Consider the following 17,395-nt stretch of genomic DNA (forward strand, 5'->3'; position numbering starts at 1 on the left):
CCGTGATGAGTGAGAGCCACAAATTTAAACAGTTTCTAGTATGAAACGAGTTTTGGTTTACAGCTCTACTACACTAGCAATGGCCTGAAATCTGACAGCTTTTACGTGAAAGGGACATATAGAGGTTTTGACATTTCCACTGTCAAAGAAATTTTTATTAGCTCTCAGTGATAAAATAATTCATTCAGCCATACTAGAGGAGAGATGGAGATAGAGAATAGAAAATAATATTATAGAATCATGAATGTATGGAAAGGTGATAAAAGAGTATATAACTAAGAAAATGTAGGCTATGTTTTAGAGGTGTGTTGGGCAGTCATTTATGACCAGTGTTAGCTTATTTTTCTAGATTTTTTAAAATATTTATGGTATTTGTCATCTTTTAATCATTTGCAACTGATTGTGGGTTCTGTTCTTCATCTAAATAAACATTAACTTTGGTACCCTAACTTATAACTTGTATCCATTTCCTCAAAGAGAGTTCCCTAAATTGTGTCAAAAACCTGAATCCCTGTGCTGGAGACCCAGGTTCGATTCCTGGTGCCCGCCCATGCAAAAAAAAAGAAAAAACAACCTGAATCCACTCCTGTCTGATGACCACAAACCCTCCTGAACTCATATACAAAGCTATAGAAGACGTATCTGCAGAAGGCTTTATTAATTCACTAGTGATTGCATAATTACTTATGTGTGGCTCTAAGTCTCATGAAAGGAGGCACAACATGTGTTTTGCTTGCTGCTGTGAGTTCGGGGCAGGGCTGGCCCATAATAAGTGCTCAATCAAGAATTGACTAGTTATTCTTTTATAAACCAGTTATTCTTTAATTTATTCAGCAATCATTTATTGAGCACTTACTATGGGCCAGGACTGCAGAGCCAAAGTCATTTTTTTGCCTTTAGACAGCCCTGGGGTAGGGACAGTCTTGAACCTCAGCAGACCCCAATGGGCTGAGTGCTAAACATACGGAGAGCAGACCAAGGGGCCTGTGGGATCATGGAGGGAGCAGATCTAAGCCACCCTGGGGTTTCACGAGAACTTTCTGTAAGAGATGCCACTGCCCCCCCCACCAGGGAACTGACAGGAAAGAGCTTTAGAGGTAGGGGCAGCAAATATAAAAACATGGAGATGGTGGTTTGTCCCATTTTGAACACTGCCAGAGTTCATGACACAAGAGCACAGAGTGCTTGGACAGTGACAGTGGATGGGCTGGAGAGCAAGGGTCAGCTTCCATCATTTGCAGGACACTTCCAAGACACTAGATGTGACCTGGGTGCCTTGGGGACCCAGCAGACAGTTTCAGGCAAAGAAATGCCATCATCAGATTTGTACAGAAATATCCTACCGGTATAACTTTGGAGAATGTATTGAAAGGGTTCAAGATTGAAGGTAGAGAAACCAATTGCAGTTAGTCAAATGACAGCGAGGGCTGGCCAAGCAGGGGTGTATGCATATGTGTGGGGGAGTGGGGAGAGAATCCCAGAGATGTTAAGGAGGGACAGTAGGGGAGGGCTGTGGGATTGGAGCCCTGTGGGGGTGAGGGAGAGGAAGACCAAGGATGACTCAGGTTCAGATTTGGACAGCTAGTTAAGACCTAGTGAAACAGGACACATGGGGGAGGATGGTGACGGACAGGCTGAGTTTGAGATCCTCGTGCACCCTGCAGGCAGCAGGACCAGAAGGCAATAAGAAGTTTGTGTCTGGAATCCAAAGGTGGCTCTTTTGGCTAGACATACAGGTTTGGGAGTTATCATTACGTGATGGCGATTGAGGCTGTTGGGGGGGTGGGAATAGGGGGCAGGAAGGAGACTGTACAGATGCAGGAGAGCTTTGCAACCTCATTTCTTCTTTTATTACTATTTTAACAAACTTCATATTCAAATCATCCTAAGAACCTTGTTAGAGAGCCAGGTTAGGTATTATGAAACTCACTTTACAGGTGGGTTAAATGCGCAGAAGGCAAAGTGACCTCCCAAAATGCACTCAGCTGGTGTCAACCAGGCCTGCCAGGCTCCCCTGTTGTAATCAATCCTTCCACCGCACTCAGCCTCTGTATGGCCTTGGCCTTCCAGCCCCACCTCCAAAGACCTGTGGGACCCCCTAAGGTCCTTCTCTTCCTCCCCCAATCCACAGGGCCAAGACCAGGAGAAGGCCTTTCCCTCCCTTTGCCCTGGAGTCTTTCTCTTGCTGACCCTCTCCTTTCCATTCATCAGGAAAGGAGGGTGATTTAGCCCCTAACATTCCATGGAGCCTCCCCACCCCCTCCAACCCAGGTGCTGGGGGTAGAGGAGGGGACTCTGTGTGCTGATGGAATAGCAGGGAACTGAGAGAAACAGCTGGGACAAGGGAGGCAGAGTCGATGGGGTTGATAGGACTGAGGGAAGGGGAAGGGCAGGGCTCACAGCAGGGGCCAGGGATGCGGGAGGGCCTGGAGGTGGAGAGAACGGAGGCAAAGGGCCTGGGGGCCAGAGCTAAGAAGGAATGGTGGGGTGAGGGGAGTTGGAGGGTGGGGGAGTGGTGGTGGGAGGCTCATTGTCCCAGCAGGGGGAAGTCTTTTGTTTCCTCTCTTCCCCTGGCAGCCTGACAGGATATGAGGCCAAGCCCCCCCCATGCCAGGATCCCCCCCACCCATGGACGTGGTCCTTTCCTTGCCATTGTATCCTTGACAGGGATGGGGGAAGGGGTAAGCAGGAGACTGACTCCAGGAGGGAATAGAAGGACTAGTAATGGCTGGGAGCTGGGTACCCAGGTTTCTAAAGAGACAAGAAGCCCCAGGCTGGTGAGGGGATTTGGCAGCAAAAGATTCAGTCTGGGGAGGAGCAGGAAGCCAACCTTGGGTGGGGCCAGCACAAGAGGGTAGCAGGTCAGGCCAGGGGCGGTAACCTGGGCCCCAGAGGAGATGACGCAGGGCTTCAGGCCTCTCTCAGCCCCCATTATTGGGGTCGCGGGGTCGGGATGGTGCAGACAGCTCACCTGAAGCTGGCTGCCCCCCACCGCCCCCTCCATTCCCTGAGGCTGACATCACTCCTGTGGGGCAGAAGGGATCTGGTAGAGCCCAGCAAACCCAGGTGTCCTGCCCAGGTTCCCCACATCCAATTCCCTGAACTCCCTCTCCAGGATCCAGGAATGTGGTCTCCCTCTGCTGTCCTCCAGAAACCCTGGAATTTCAGCCCTCCTCTCACCCCTGGGCCATTTTGCTCCATCAGCTGTTCCAGCAGGAAGGACGCCCTGCTCGGCCTCACCTCCCTTCCCGAGCCTTTTGTTTGCTGGGTCTGCAGGAAATTGGAGGGGCGGTGGCCAAGGGCTCATCTGCCCCTGGGGCCTAGGGGGCGGGGGACCTGGATTCACGGGACTTCATCCTGGGGAGCTCAGAGGGGAGAGCCCCCCGGGGAATTAGCACTTAAGCCTGAATTCGGACTGGGGCACTCGGGAGCTGGCTGTGTAGGACATCCTTGGGGCGTGTGTGTTCGGGGATCCCAGGGACTGGAGGCTGGACGGACACCCCGGGGTCACTTAAAATGTTGACAGGAGAGCAGAAGCCGGCGGAGAAAAACCCAGACACTGAATCGCACAATTCTGTCCTCAACACCTCGGATCCCGGGGAACACAAGGGGCCATGTACCAAAAACTAAGCACTCTGAGGCTTAACTAATTTTTTTTTTTTTCCATTAGAAAATGGTGGGGAAAGGCCTGGCACGTAGCCCCTGAATTCGCGCCTTCCCAGTACGCAACCGCAGAAAAAGCGGCGGCCTGGACGCTCTGGCGGGCAGGCGCCCTCTCGTTGGTTGCCCTTACCCTGAGGCCACCGTGGGCGCCGCCATCTTACCTTCCACGGGCGGGGCGAGCTGCTGGGGTCACGTGAGAGTGAGCGCTGGGGTCGCGGGCTGCGGGGTGCCGGGAGGGCCCCGGACGATCCCTTCAGTCACCTCCCATGAATAGTGATTGAGGGCTCACCATGAGCCAGGGAGCCTCTCCAGGCACCGTAGCTACTGCAGGGAAGAAAACTAAAGCTCCTGTCTTGGAACTTAACTTTGTATTGGGAGTAGGCAGTGAACGGTCTGTGTTGGGTGGCGGGGTGGGGGTGGGGGGGGCGCGGATGGGAAAGGGGGATAGGGAGGGGGAATGTGGTTAAGCCAGCGCAGGCATAAACCCGGGCTGCAGGCGGTGAGTCAGCAGCCACCTACGGTCACCCTACTCACAGGTAGTTGGCTTTTACTCTGAGGAACATGGAAAGTCACTGGGGAGTTCGCGAAAGAGAAGTGTCTTGAACTGATATTTGCTTCAACAGCATCACTCTAGCTGCTACGTTGATAATGGATGGTAGGGGTCAGGGGTTGGAGCAGAAAAATCAGTTAAGAGCCAGTTGCAGGAACTTAGGTCAGAGATGAGGATGGCTTGGACTAGGGTGATGAGACGTGGTTGAGTACTGGTTAGATTTTAAAAGTCGAGATGAAAGGAATTGCTGATGGATTTCATGTGGCCTGTGAAAGAGAGTATTCAAATATGATTTCCAGGTTTTTGTCCTGCACAACTGCAGAGATGTGGAGATCACAGGAGGAGTAGTTGTGGGGGTAAACTTAGGTTTTGATTTTGAATATATCGAGCTTGAGTTGCCTGTTTGATGGCCAAGCAGAGATATTAGTAGATTGTTGGACATACTATCTGAAGTTCAGAGTAGATATCTTGGTTGGAGATATACCTTTGGGGCATTAGCATATACATGGTCTTTAACATGAAGAGATTTAAACCTACAAGGGAGTGTGCGTAAATAGTGGAAAGAAGTCTGAGGACTGAGCCCTAGGGATGCTCCAAAGTTAGGATGACAGAGGAAGAGCCAGCAGAAGAGTCTGAGCAGAAGGAACTTCACTAGAGTTGGTGTCCTAGAATCCAAACGGCACAAGTGTTCTAAGAAGAAGATGGTGTTGCATTTTGTCAAATGATGCTGACGGCATTGTAAAATGAGGACTGAGAAATGACCATTGGATAACCAACTGGACATCATCGATAACTTGCATAGTTTCTGTGGAGTGTGAGGGGCAAAAGCCCAAGTGTAATGGGGTTAAGAAAGAATGAGAGGAGGGAATTGAAGGTAGCTAGGATAGACAACTTGTATGAGGAATTTTTTTTTTTTTTTTGGTATGGGCAGGTAGCAGGAATCAAACCTGCGTCTCTGGCATGGCAGGCCAGAACTCTGCCACTGAGCCACCATTGCCCGCCCTATAAGGAATTTTGCTACAAAGAAGAACAACAAAGAAATGGGTTGAGGGCGGGCCGCGGTGGCTCAGCGGGCAAGAGTGCTTGCCTGCCATGCCGGAGGACCCCGGTTCGATTCCCGGCCCTAGCCCATGTAAAAAACAAACAAACAAACAAAATATAATAAAACAAGAAAATGTTTAAAGATGTTTCCCTTCCTTCCTTCTATCCTTCCTTCCTTCTCTGTCTTTCCTTCCCTTCCTCCCTCTCTCAAAAAAAAAAAAAAAAAAAAGAAATGGGTTGATAGCTGGGTACGGGGAGTGAAATCAAGAAAACAAATTTTAAAGCAAGAGAAATAATGGTGCATTTGTATACTGATGAGAATGATCCAATGAGAAGGGAAAACGTGACGATGAGGTGGGAATGAGTGTACAGCGGCAGGTGGGCATGATCACTTCATCCCTAGCAAGGGGAGGGAAGGCAGAGTGGAGGACCCTGATGCAGGAAGGTGGGCGGTTGCAGGGATGGCAGCTCTTAGAGTCTCTTCTGATGGCTTCTGTTTTCTCAGTGAAATGGGAAATAAGGCCATCAGCAGAGGGTTAAAGAGAGAGGCGTAAAAATTTGAATAGTCATCTGGGAGCGTGGGAGAGTGAATGGACTAGAGAAATGTCAGAGTGCTGGGCAGCATGGAGAGCTCACTCAAAGTTCATGGTCATGAATTTGAAATGTGATGGTTGCCGGGGTGGGGAGTTTTCTCCAGCCACATTCAGGTGCTTGGGGTAGGCTCAAGGGAGGTGGAGAGTTGGGCTTACTGGGCTGTAGTTTTGCCAGGCAGGTGTAATAAAGAGAGAGGACAAGGGAGTGGAGGGAGTATGCAAGGGCATGCCTATAATTGACAGTGGAATTTAAGCTGGGTACAAAGGAAAGTGCAGAAATGGAGGGGGACAGAGGGAAGAGTGTAGAGGCAGTGGCGGGGGTCCAGTGAGGTGGAGAGCTGTTGGGGTCCGGGCATACTAGAAGAGGTGAGCTGAAAGAGAAGAGATTGGGAAGGGGCTGCTATTAGTGGGAAGGACAAGACCTCGGGCACAGCCCTTGGGGTGACTGTCTGGATAGGGTGGGGGGTGAGATCTTTGGAGAAGCTGACAGTCCGGAATGGTGGAAATCTCATTGTCACTGAGAAGTTAAGATTTAGGGGGGTGATTATGATTACTGCATTATAATACAGATAATTTATATACATATACAGATAAAAATAAAATCCTTTTTTTGCATGGGCAGGCACCAGAAATCGAACCCAGGTCTCTGGCATGGCAGGCAAGAACTCTGCCTGCTGAGCCACTGTGGCCCACCCTACAGATACTCCTTTTTAACCTTCTGTCATATTAGAGTAGAGAGAGGGAAATACCTGAAATCTCTGAACTGTAATCCACCTGCCTTGAGCTCTGATAATGATTGTGCAGCCTTCATCTTGTGCCCCTGTAATTGTGAAAACCTTGTGACTGACCCTAACTTGTATCATTTGATCTGGCTTTTCAACTTTAGAGTCTTATGATCACTAAAAATAGCCCCTAATGTTTCTCGGTGAAGGGACTTGAGTCAGCCCAGTACTAACCCACCCCAAGTCCACAGCTATTTTGATAATCGAAGCTGGATTTAACCAAAATGGGCCTGCCTGACATGTGCTGTGGCTTAAACTTTAACCTATAAATAACTTATACCTCATGATAATACTAAAAATCACACCCATGTCATTTTAAGGCCGCCATTTTCTTACTATCTGTGACTAAGCATGTAATCAACATGCGCATTAATTAGATTACCTCTACCTACCTCATCTGGAGCCACTGTGCTCATTTACCTAAAACCTGCCCATCTTTCGTACTATAAATCTATCAGAATTACTGCAGTTCGGGGAGACAGATTTTTAGGCCAATAGGCCATCTGCTCTCCTGCTTTGTGCCTAGCAATCTAGCAATCAACTCTCTTTGAAACCCCAATGTCTCAGGAATTGGTCATGTGAGTGCATTGGGCAGAGAACCCACCCCATTTGATAGATATCATCATCAGTGTTGATATTGAAATCACCAAAAATGATGGCCGCGGTGGTGTTGTAGAGGTCCCGGAGCTCTGTGGCATGAACAGCAGAGATGACCACTGAAAATTCCAGATCGTGGCCACTGAAAATTCCAGATTGTGACCACTCATAAAACCTCTCCCTGGCAAAACCATATTTGGGCTGGTTTGAGCCCCTTCCTCTCCCAGGGAAATGTTGCAGCTAACCCACAGCCAAACAACAGTGGCAGGAAAAAGCTGTGTTGATTTATAGAGCCTCAACCATAAAAGTAACCATAAAAGACCATATAAAACTTAGGAATTTATCACTGAAGCTCCTCGAATTGAACAGAAGCATCAATTTCCTGATTTGTTTCAGAGTGGTTATGCATATTTAATGGAGTACTGTATACAAATAATTTATTGAACATTTAGGCATTCTAAAGTGCTTTATGTGTATTTAGCTGACTGAGCTCTCTCAGCAACCTTACAAGGTACGTTTTAGTTAATTCTCATTTTGTAGGTGAGGAGACGGCGCCGAGGAGATGCCGCTGGTTGATGGCACTTGTAAGAGTGAGGAGGGGGTTCCAGCTCTGTCCTCTGTGATCTGGGCCGGAGGTGAGAACACCGGGAGTGAGACACCGAGAGCCGGCGGCGGAAGGTGCGGGCCGGCGCTGGCCTGCGCCGGGGGAGGGGGGGATTGGCGGCCAATGGCTCCCTCCGGTGGCCGACGCGAGGAGCGCAGGGGGCCCTGGAGCCCGCGCGGCGGGAAGTCCCAGCGGGAGGGAGGGGCGAGGCCGGGGCCGGGCGGGCATTCTGGGACAACCAGGGCCAGGCTGGAGGGCTGAGGCCCTCCAGGCGCCGCCCGTCGTAGCCCAGTGTCTCGGTGACTCACCTGGGCCAGGTGCCGGGGCCCCGCCCACCTCCCCGCCGCCCTTCTGTGGTCCACTCGTCCCGGGGCCTCCGAGCTCGGAGTGGTGACGCTGACCCGCACCAGGTTTAGGGGGGACTGTGGGGACCGTCACCTACACCCCGTCGGGGACGCACGTCCGAGGGGCGACCTGGGGCAGCCTTAAGGGGTGCACCTGGAACTCAAGCTACGCCCTCAGCGGGAGCCGTGGAGGGGCGGGGTTCTTTTGGGCCCGCCCACGGGGCGGGGGCATGCCTGGGAGCCAATGGGGAGCCTGCGCTGGGGGGCGGGCTCCCGGCCTGGCATCCCGGTAGCCGCCGCTGTCTTTTCCGGCACCCGCCCCCCCCTCCGCCCGCGCGGACCCTCCGGTCTCTCGGATCACCCCCGACGGGCTGCGTCCCCCGGGCCCGGGTGAGTGGGCGCCCTGCCGCCCCCGCGCTGTCGGCGGGCCTGGCCGGGAAGTGGGTGCTGTCGGCACCTGCGGCCAGCTGGGGGAGAAAGTGGGCTGGCTGGGTGGGGGCAGGGGGAGCCCGAGGCCCGGGGCCTGCGGGATGCCTGACAGCTCTGGGCTTCGTAGTTGCGGGCGGTGGGTGTAGGTGGGTAGGAGCGTTCGGGGGCGCCTCGTGTGGATGGGAGGAATCTGATGGGACTGAAGAGGGGAGGAGGAGGTCTGAGACGGGTTAAGGGGAGGGCTGTGGGGGTGGGGTGGGGTTTGGGAAGATGTGGAAGTTTCTTGTCCCGAGAGCGAGGTGTAGGCACGGGAGGGGGTGGGTGGCTTAGAAGGAGGTCTGGGGCCCAGGAGGAGAGGGCGTGAAGGGCTTCCTTTCCAGAACTCACTTCCCTTTTGGTGGGTTGCTTCCTCTTGTACTGCTATTCAAGGAGGAGAGGTCGGAGGAGTCTTTGTGGCCAGAGCATCTTTGCCACTTTCCAGAACCAGTGTCTTCCTTAGTTTCAGCCGTCTGGGCAAGGGGTGGCCCCAGGAGCCGGGCGGAGCCCTACATCTGGGTGCTGAGGGGTTTTGCGCCCACCATTGTCAGCTCAGTGGCTAGGACTTACCAACTCTTTTGAGTGTTGCTGGTAGGCATGCTTGTATTTCCTTGCCTTTTGGGGAGGCTGCTGGGTGTTCGAGTAAGGGATTTTTGGGGGGGCGGTGGGGCCCGAGAAACTGCTTTGCACTGGCACCGTGTCTTTTGCAGGCCTCCACACCCCTCCGTGGCTTCCTCTGCCCACGCTCAGCCATGGCCAGCGAGAACTCTCCCCTGCTGGCCTATCGGCTCCTGGGGGAGGAGGGAGTCACCTTCCCTGCTAATGGGGCTGGGGGTCCTGGAGGGGCGTCTTCCCGGAAGCTCTCTACCTTCCTGGGTGTGGTGGTACCCACGGTTCTGTCCATGTTCAGTATAGTCATCTTCATGAGGATCGGTGAGTGGACGGGGAGGCCCTTGGGGGTGGCTGGCAGGAGAGCCACCTGCAGTGGAGGAGAGGCGAGCATGGAGGAGGGTGGGGAAGGGCCCAGGGAGAAGCCGGTGGGTGAAGGGCCTGGGGTAGAGGCTGAACTCGGGGATGGTGGGCGTGGCGTGTTTCCCACCGCGTGTCTGGCTTTTGCCACTTGTGTCCCAGGGTTTGTGGTGGGCCATGCGGGGCTGCTGCAGGCGTTGGCCATGCTCCTGGTGGCCTACTTCATCCTGGCGCTCACCGTCCTCTCCGTCTGTGCCATCGCCACCAATGGAGCAGTGCGGGGCGGCGGAGCCTACTGTATCCTCCACCCGTGGGGGGCTGAGCTCCAGGCTGCTCTGTCTTCTAGGGAGGGTGTGGAAGGGGCCAGAGACCACCCTGTGTGGGGGCGGGGGGAGCAACAGGGAGGCGAGTTCTACCAAATGACCATCAGACGGGTGGGCGTGGTGGGGGCCACCGAAAGCCCCTTTTGTGTTGGAGCCACTCTCTGATCTACCAGGTGTATCCCCAGCTCTTCTCCTGATCCTCCCTGACAGATGGCAGTTAGATAGTGTCCCCCCCTCCCCGCCCCCACATTACAGATGAGGAACCTGGAGCTCAGAGAGAGTTTCAGGGGCCTATGCAAAGCCACCAGGCTAGGACGCGGCTGGGGCTGGGAGCAGTCCTGGTGTGTGCGGGGAGAAGGTTTTGTTCCTTTGATTCCGCCCTCGCCCTCCTCCATTCATTTCTTTTCCCTTAACGCTCACCCCCTCCTCCCATTTGCAGTCATGATCAGCCGCACGCTGGGGCCGGAGGTGGGGGGCAGCATCGGCCTCATGTTCTACCTGGCCAACGTCTGTGGCTGTGCTGTCTACATGCTGGGGCTGGTGGAGGCTGTGCTCGATGTCTTTGGGGCTGGTCTGTGAGCTCCCCACCCCAGGCTGGGTTTGCAGGGTCTGGGATCCGAGGGAGGGAGGCACTCTTAGCAGACCAGCAAAGTGACTCATGAGCTAGGCTTTCTCAGGTCCCCACAGTGAGCTCAGCCGGACACAGGAGGTGTAGACCTCAGAGAATCGTCTTGCCCCCAGGGAGCTTACCGTCCAGTGGGGGGTGCAGGCTGCTGCTCCTAAAATTGACAGAGCAAGACCAGTGGGAAGGCGAGGAGCCTGGGGTAAAGCCGAGACCGGGAAGCAGGGAGATGGCCTGCCTGAAGTCCTGGTTGGGGTCGCGTCCCTTCTAACTCTATCGCTGCCTCTCTCCAGATGCCACGGGGCCCAGTGGGCTCCGGGTCCTGCCCCAGGGCTACGGCTGGAACCTCCTGTACGGCTCCCTGCTGCTGGGCCTTGTGGGTGGGGTCTGTACGCTGGGAGCCGGCCTGTACGCGCGGGCCTCCTTTCTCACCTTCCTGCTGGTCTCCGGCTCCCTGGCCTCGGTGCTGCTCAGCTTCGTGGTTGTGGGGCCCAGGGACATCCCCCTGACTCCGCGGCCTGGCCCCAATGGCTCCTCCCTGCCGCCCCTCACTGGCCACTTCACCGGCTTCAACAGCAGCACCCTGAGGGCCAACCTGGGCGGTGAGCTGGGCACTGCGGTGCCAGGGGTCCTTGGGGTGGGGTGGGGCCCGTGGGAACAGATGGCAGGGAGACCTAAGGGCAGGATGCCTGGACCTCAGAGCCGTGGTTTGATGAAACCTGCCTGGTGTGTGTTTATCGCTGGCTGTCTGGCCTGGAGGGGCATGAGAGAGACCACAAGACGGTCCCCGCAGGAGAGGAACTCGTGTTCTAGCCGGAAAGATAAGAAACCCATTCATGAAACCAGTAAACAGCAGAATTAAGATGGAGTGATTCAAGCTGACAAGAGTCAGCGGCAGCGTGCAGAGCGGGGGCAGCTGGTGGCGGGCTGGGGAGCAGGGGCAGCTGGGGGAAGGCCGAGAGGTGTCAGTGCATTTGGTGAGGAGTGCATTAAGGCCCGCAGGGGGGACCAGAAGCCTCTGGAGGAAGTGGGAGGCGATCACTCAGCTAAGAGGGGGCCAGCGAGGGGGGTCAGGGCTGGGTCCTTGACGAGGGTGCAGGGGCGCGTGTAGAATGTGAAGAGAAGGTGGCGGGACCAAGACATCTGGCTCCCCGAGAGGGCTGCTGATGTCCTGTCCTGCCTGGGAACAATCCCTCAGCTGGCTATGCCCGGGACTATACCACGGGGGCCATGATGACCTTCGCCAGCGTCTTCGCCGTCCTCTTCAACGGCTGCACGGGAATCATGGCCGGGGCCAACATGTCAGGTAGGAGGCCCTGCCTGCCGCCTCCTCGGAGCGTGGGGTGGGTGGAGAGGACTGACTTCTCTCCCTCTGCTCCCTTCCCTCCAGGGGAGCTGAAGGACCCTAGCCGGGCGATTCCCCTGGGGACCATTATTGCCCTCGCCTATACCTTCTTCATTTACGCCCTGCTTTTCTTCCTCTCCGGCTTCACCTGTGACAGGTGCCTGCGGAGGGGGTGACCAGACCCCGGGGCGGGGGGGAGGTGTGAGGTCTCTGAGCAAGGTGGGTCCCCCTGGGTCACCAAGGGTAGCACAGGCTGGGGAGCAGATACCCACATTTTGGGGTGGAAAGAAATGGGGACCGTCTCTCCCAATTGGAGAGAGATGGACGCTGATGGGAGGGCCGGCCCGATGGTGACGGGTCATCTTTAGCCAGCATTTGCCGCCTCCCTGGTTCTGGTGTAAATACTTAACGTTATCATTATTATTTTTTGGAGGGGAGATGGCTTTCCAGTCATTTTGCATGTCCACATATTTGGCATCTTGTGCACAGACGGCTGGGAACGACCACCAAGAGCCCTGGGCGGTAGGCCCACTTGTTACTCGTGTCCTCCGCCTCGCCCTCTTCTCTAGGACCCTGCTGCAGGAAGACTATGGGTTCTTCCGAGCCATCAGCCTGTGGCCCCCACTGGTGCTGATCGGCGTCTACGCCGCGTCGCTCTCGGCTTCTATGAGCTCGCTCATCGGCGCCTCCCGCATCCTCCATGCCCTGGCCCAGGATGATCTCTTCGGTGAGTACTCCCCTGCCTCCTCGCCAGCTCCCTCTGTGCCCGCCTGCGTCCGCCTCGGCCCCTGCTTGGCCCAGGCTGAGGCCTCTGCCCTGTTTCTATCTCTCCAGGAGTGATCTTGACGCCAGCAAAGGTTGTGTCCCGGGGGGGAAACCCCTGGGGGGCTGTGCTGTCTTCTTGGGGCCTAGTGCAGGTAAGCATTCCTCCTCCAGCTCCCGGTCACACACCCCTACCGCTGGGGGTGCCCGATCTCAGAAGCAGGAGGGGGTTGGGTGCAGGCTATGGGGTGTGAATTAAAAGGCAGACATATTGGCATTTTGGGGATGGGAGTGGGGGCGTGTTGGCATGTCGGGTCAACGCCCAGGCTCCCGGTTCTTGCCCAGCTGGTGCTCCTGGCTGGGAAGCTGAACACGCTGGCCGCCGTCGTCACCATCTTCTACTTGGTGGCCTATGCTGCGGTGGACCTGTCCTGCCTGAGTCTGGAATGGGCCTCAGCCCCCAACTTCCGGTGAGAGAATAACACGCCTGTGAGCCCAAAGGAAAGCAGGGAGGAACCCGAGGGCCTTGGACCCTGGAGGGCAGGGCTGGGGCTGCGCATGGCATGGCCAAGGTCTTCAGGACAGGCCCTGAATTTCCTTCCTTCTCCGTGTCCTCCCCCAGCCCCACCTTCAGCCTGTTCTCCTGGCACACCTGCCTGCTGGGGGTGGCCTCCTGCCTGCTCATGATGTTTCTCATCAGTCCCGGGGCCGCCGGCGGCTCCCTGCTTCTCATGGGTCTGCTTGCTGCCCTGCTCACAGCCCGAGGAGGCCCCAGCAGCTGGGGCTACGTCAGCCAGGCCCTGCTCTTCCACCAGGTTGGAGGAGCCTGGAGGAGAGTGGGAGGGAGGCAGTCTGTGAAAGCCAGCCTCCTCCCTCGGGGGTTGGGGTTCGCATTCCTGTGGCACAGCGTGGGGACTGCCCCTTCCGGCCCTCCCTCCCACCCCCTCCTCCCTGTCCCCAGGTTCGCAAGTACCTGCTCCGGCTGGACGTCCGGAAGGATCACGTGAAGTTCTGGCGACCCCAGCTGCTGCTCCTGGTGGGGAACCCCCGGGGGGCCCTACCTCTGCTGCGGTTGGCCAACCAGCTTAAGAAGGGCGGCCTCTACGTGCTGGGCCACGTCACCCTGGGGGACCTGGGTGAGCTGCCCACATCCCCACCCTTCCTTTCTGCTTGGTCTCAGGCATTCTGTGTGTCCCAAGCGCCTTGTCCTTCTTCCCACATGACCCAGCTGACCAGCCACCCAGGCTTTTTCCCTCTGCCCATTAAGGGTTTGGTCTCTACGAGAAAGTAAATGAGTTTGTCCGACACTGGCCACCTCCCTTTCCCTGCAGACTCTCTGCCCTCGGACCCCGTGCAGCCGCAGTACGGGGCGTGGCTGAGTCTGGTGGACCGGGCCCAAGTGAAAGCCTTTGTGGACCTCACCCTCTCGCCCTCCGTGCGCCAGGGGGCACAGCATCTGCTGCGAATCTCAGGCCTTGGTGAGCCTCTCCTCCCTGCCCCACCCTTTAAATCTCAGCTCCCGCCCCAGAGAGTAAACCATAAACTGCAAACCCCAAAAGGAAATCATGATCTAGTACAGCTAAGAGGCAGTGCTCAAAGATAACAGCCTCAGACAGTGGATGATAAGGTTTCCTCAGAGATGCAAAGGACTAAAAATGGGGTGATACTGCTTTTTTTTTTTTTTTTAACCCCTGAGCCAAAAAAAAAAAAAAAACGGGGCACAAGCTCTGATTAAGTAGGTTATCTGGGGACAGTGGAAGAATGATTTGAGTCTGGAGCTGCCCCATCTGAAGTAGCGCAGATGGTTTCTCACCACCAGAGTTGAGAAAAAGGAAGACTACCATGCACGGAGGTGGCCAGTAAAGAGTGTGAAGGGACGGCATCTGAGCCGGGCCTTAGGGGGTGAAGGCAGGCATGGTGCAGTGCAGTCCAGAGACCACAAAGCACGCTGGGGGCACGTGGGGTTGATGCTCTGGGATGGGGGGAAGGTTCCCAGCTTTGCAAATGTATCTTGGAGCTGTGGCTTCTGGCCTTGTACCACACGTCCTGCCAGATCCATGCTCAGCTGCCTTCTCTGCCCTTCATCCCTGGGCTGGTGTCTGTCTCCTATGAGGGCAACCCACCTCCCCCATTTAGAACCTGGCTCAGGTTCATCAGTGTTGGACATGGCCCTATTTGGTACCAGTCAGAACCCTAGAAAATGCTCAGGAGGGGGTATGTCTGGTTGAACTTGCAAGATCGGCTTTAGTTCATACCTCCTGAGAGCTGCCCTTTGTGAGGATACCTGTGCAGAGACCCCTGCTTTCACAAAGTGCATCTTGATTTAAGTAAAAGGGAAGGGATCTCTTCTAATTAGGAAATTCTCCCGGCACATAGAATTTGACTTAGTGGTAAATTTTTAGCAACCCAGTTCCTTTCCAAGAAAGGGACTTAGGAGAGGTCTCAGAATTTTCTTGCAAATTCAGCCCTTTCTAAGGGGGAGAATTGCCTGATTCCCCACTGCTGTTCAAAAGTTAAAACTCAAGCCCTCAGCAGGGACGCTGTGGTTTGTGCACACATCAGCTTAGGGGTGCCAAATACTCGGCTGTGGTGCCTGGCAGCCTGTGTTCTCACACTGGCCCGGCCACTTACTGGCCTTGAGACTTTGGGCTGGTGATTTCACGGCTCTGTGCTCATTTTCGTTGTCTGTAAAAGGGGGAGCACGGAGTCCCCACCCCGGAGATTGTTCCAAGTATTAAAAAGTTAAAATATGAAGGGCTTCCAGCAGGCCCTGGGCCCTGGTAAGCATGGAGATGTTAGCTCTGTCTTCTCCCAGGATTGTGGGGAACTATCCTTGGGGCGGTGCTAGAGGGGAAACAGGCCGCACAGCTCCACGTTCTCTTCCCCTTGAGGCAGGGTCTGGAGCTGAGTTTCCTGGCCACTGAGGCTGTGAGCTTGACTAATCAATTGGGGTGTTTGTTCTGCCCAGTGGGGTCTGCTTCTCATCTCCCGCTGGCAAAAAGATGTGCTGCTTCAAAGCTTGGAGTGAATGGCAGCCGGGTCCTTGCTTCCGACCAGGACTGCTCCTTAGTTAAAAGAATCCTAAGGCAGACTTTGTCTATTTAAGCAGCGATCAGTAGTGTTGATCAAACAAATGCGCCTGAAAATGCTGAGGAAGAACTAGAAGTCAAGATGCAGATGCGCATTATGAGGCCTTAAGAGGCCAAACCACTGGCTTGAAGGTGCTATCCGGTGAGCGCGCACCGCTGATGCAGAGCCCTTCTCCCCGCCTCCCCCTGCCCGCAGGCGGCATGAAACCCAACACGCTCGTCCTGGGCTTCTACGACGACGCGCCGCCGCAGGACCACTTCCTGAGCGACCCGGCCTTCTCCGAGCCGGCCGACGCCGCCGCCGGGGAGAGTGGCGCCCCGGCCCTGAGCGCCCTGTTCCCGCCGCCCCGGGCTCCGGGGAGCCCCCGGGCCCTCAGCCCCCAGGACTACGTGGCCACCGTGGCGGACGCCCTGAAGATGAACAAGAACGTGGTGCTGGCCCGGGCCTGTGGGGCGCTGCCCCCGGAGCGGCTCGGCCGGCGCCCGGGCGGCCCCCCGCAGCCGCACCACGTGGACGTGTGGCCCCTCAACCTGCTGCGGCCCCGGGGTGGACCCGGCTACGTGGACGTCTGCGGCCTCTTCCTGCTGCAGATGGCGACCATCTTGGGCATGGTGCCTGCGTGGCACAGCGCCCGGCTCCGGATCTTCCTGTGCCTGGGGCCCCGGGAGGCCCCCGGGGCGGCCGAGGGGCGGCTCCGGGCGCTGCTGAGCCAGCTGAGGATCCGGGCCGAGGTGCAGGAGGTGGTGTGGGGCGAGGGCGCCGGGGCGGGGCAGCCGGAGGCGGCCGACGAGGGGGAGGAGGGGGACTTCGTGAACGGCGGGCGGGGGGACGCGGAGGCCGAGGCCCTGGCGGGCAGCGCTAACTCCCTGGTTCGGGCCCAGCAGGGGCGCGGCGGAGCCGGGGGGCCCGGGGGGCCCGAGGGCGGGGACTGGGACGCGGGGCCCGCCACCGCCCTCACCTTCCTGTACCTGCCTCGGCCACCAGCCGACCCCGCCCGCTACCCGCGCTACCTGGCGCTGCTGGAGGTGCTGAGCCGGGACCTGGGCCCCACGCTGCTGGTCCACGGCGTCACCCCCGTCACTTGCACGGATCTCTGATGGCCCAGGCAGCCCTTTCCTCGAGGGGGCGGCCGCCTCGGCGAGTGGGGAAGGGGGACGAGGGCAGGCGCCTCCTCCCGCTGCCCTGGAGCCGGATGGAGACGCTCCGGGCGGCCAGAACCAGGACCGGGAAGCCCCCCTCCCCCTCGTGCACCGCTGCCCACCCCCCTGAGCCCGGGGACGGACGGGCCGCTGTCCTCTCCTCGGACCGGTGCCTTGACAGGAGGGGCTGGTTCTCCTCTTGTGACTCTAGGCTACCTCAGTTTACTCCTTCGTGGCTGACAGACTCACTGACTCCTGAGGTTGTGATGTTTTTGTTCTGTTTTATTTTTCTAACTCTGCTGAACGTGAATAAAAGACCCAAAAACTCGGCTGGCTGAGCATTGCCTGGTGGGGTCGGGGAGGGGGCGGGGAACGGGGACATCTGCGGGGGCGGGGGGGAGTGGGACAGAGAGCCGAGCGGTCCCTGCAGAGGTCCACGTGCGGAGTCGGGGGTGGGAGCCAGGGGCGGTGAGGGCCGTGGAGGCTAGTTTGGGGTGGGGAGTTCG

General features: G+C 56.6%; 1 protein-coding gene across 4 annotated transcripts; it reads left to right on the forward strand.

Moving 5' to 3' along the window:
• The first annotated feature begins 1,484 nt into the window (after positions 1 to 1,484).
• On the forward strand, positions 1,485 to 17,219 carry SLC12A9 (solute carrier family 12 member 9). Of its 4 annotated transcripts, none has more exons than XM_077140828.1 (15): positions 1,485 to 3,862; positions 7,767 to 7,861; positions 9,350 to 9,572; positions 9,771 to 9,905; positions 10,371 to 10,502; positions 10,847 to 11,155; positions 11,752 to 11,859; positions 11,944 to 12,055; positions 12,468 to 12,625; positions 12,733 to 12,815; positions 13,006 to 13,130; positions 13,283 to 13,475; positions 13,622 to 13,796; positions 13,992 to 14,138; positions 15,946 to 17,219. In XM_077140828.1, the coding sequence occupies exons 3-15, from the start codon at positions 9,392 to 9,394 to the stop codon at positions 16,845 to 16,847; spliced, it is 2,760 nt and encodes a 919-aa protein (XP_076996943.1). In that variant the 5' UTR covers positions 1,485 to 3,862; positions 7,767 to 7,861; positions 9,350 to 9,391; the 3' UTR covers positions 16,848 to 17,219. The 4 variants fall into 4 exon arrangements, with proteins under 4 accessions (XP_076996943.1, XP_076996939.1, XP_076996940.1 ...); XM_077140824.1 differs by lacking the exons at positions 1,485 to 3,862; positions 7,767 to 7,861 and adding exons at positions 8,072 to 8,564; positions 9,033 to 9,230; XM_077140825.1 differs by lacking the exons at positions 1,485 to 3,862; positions 7,767 to 7,861 and adding an exon at positions 8,072 to 8,564 and having other exon boundaries at positions 9,103 to 9,572.
• Positions 17,220 to 17,395: the final 176 nt, after the last annotated feature.

Source organism: Tamandua tetradactyla, chromosome 23, assembly GCF_023851605.1.
Source record: "Tamandua tetradactyla isolate mTamTet1 chromosome 23, mTamTet1.pri, whole genome shotgun sequence".
Classification (NCBI taxonomy): domain Eukaryota; kingdom Metazoa; phylum Chordata; class Mammalia; order Pilosa; family Myrmecophagidae; genus Tamandua; species Tamandua tetradactyla.

Excerpts from the sequence above, each read along its gene's own strand:
- SLC12A9 (XM_077140828.1), top strand. The coding sequence starts at position 9,392 with ATGGCCAGCGAGAACTCTCCCCTGCTGGCCTATCGGCTCCTGGGGGAG. Across the intron at positions 13,131-13,282 it reads GCCTCAGCCCCCAACTTCCG|CCCCACCTTCAGCCTGTTCT; the intron begins GTGAGAGAATAA and ends GTCCTCCCCCAG. Across the intron at positions 13,797-13,991 it reads CGTCACCCTGGGGGACCTGG|ACTCTCTGCCCTCGGACCCC; the intron begins GTGAGCTGCCCA and ends CTTTCCCTGCAG.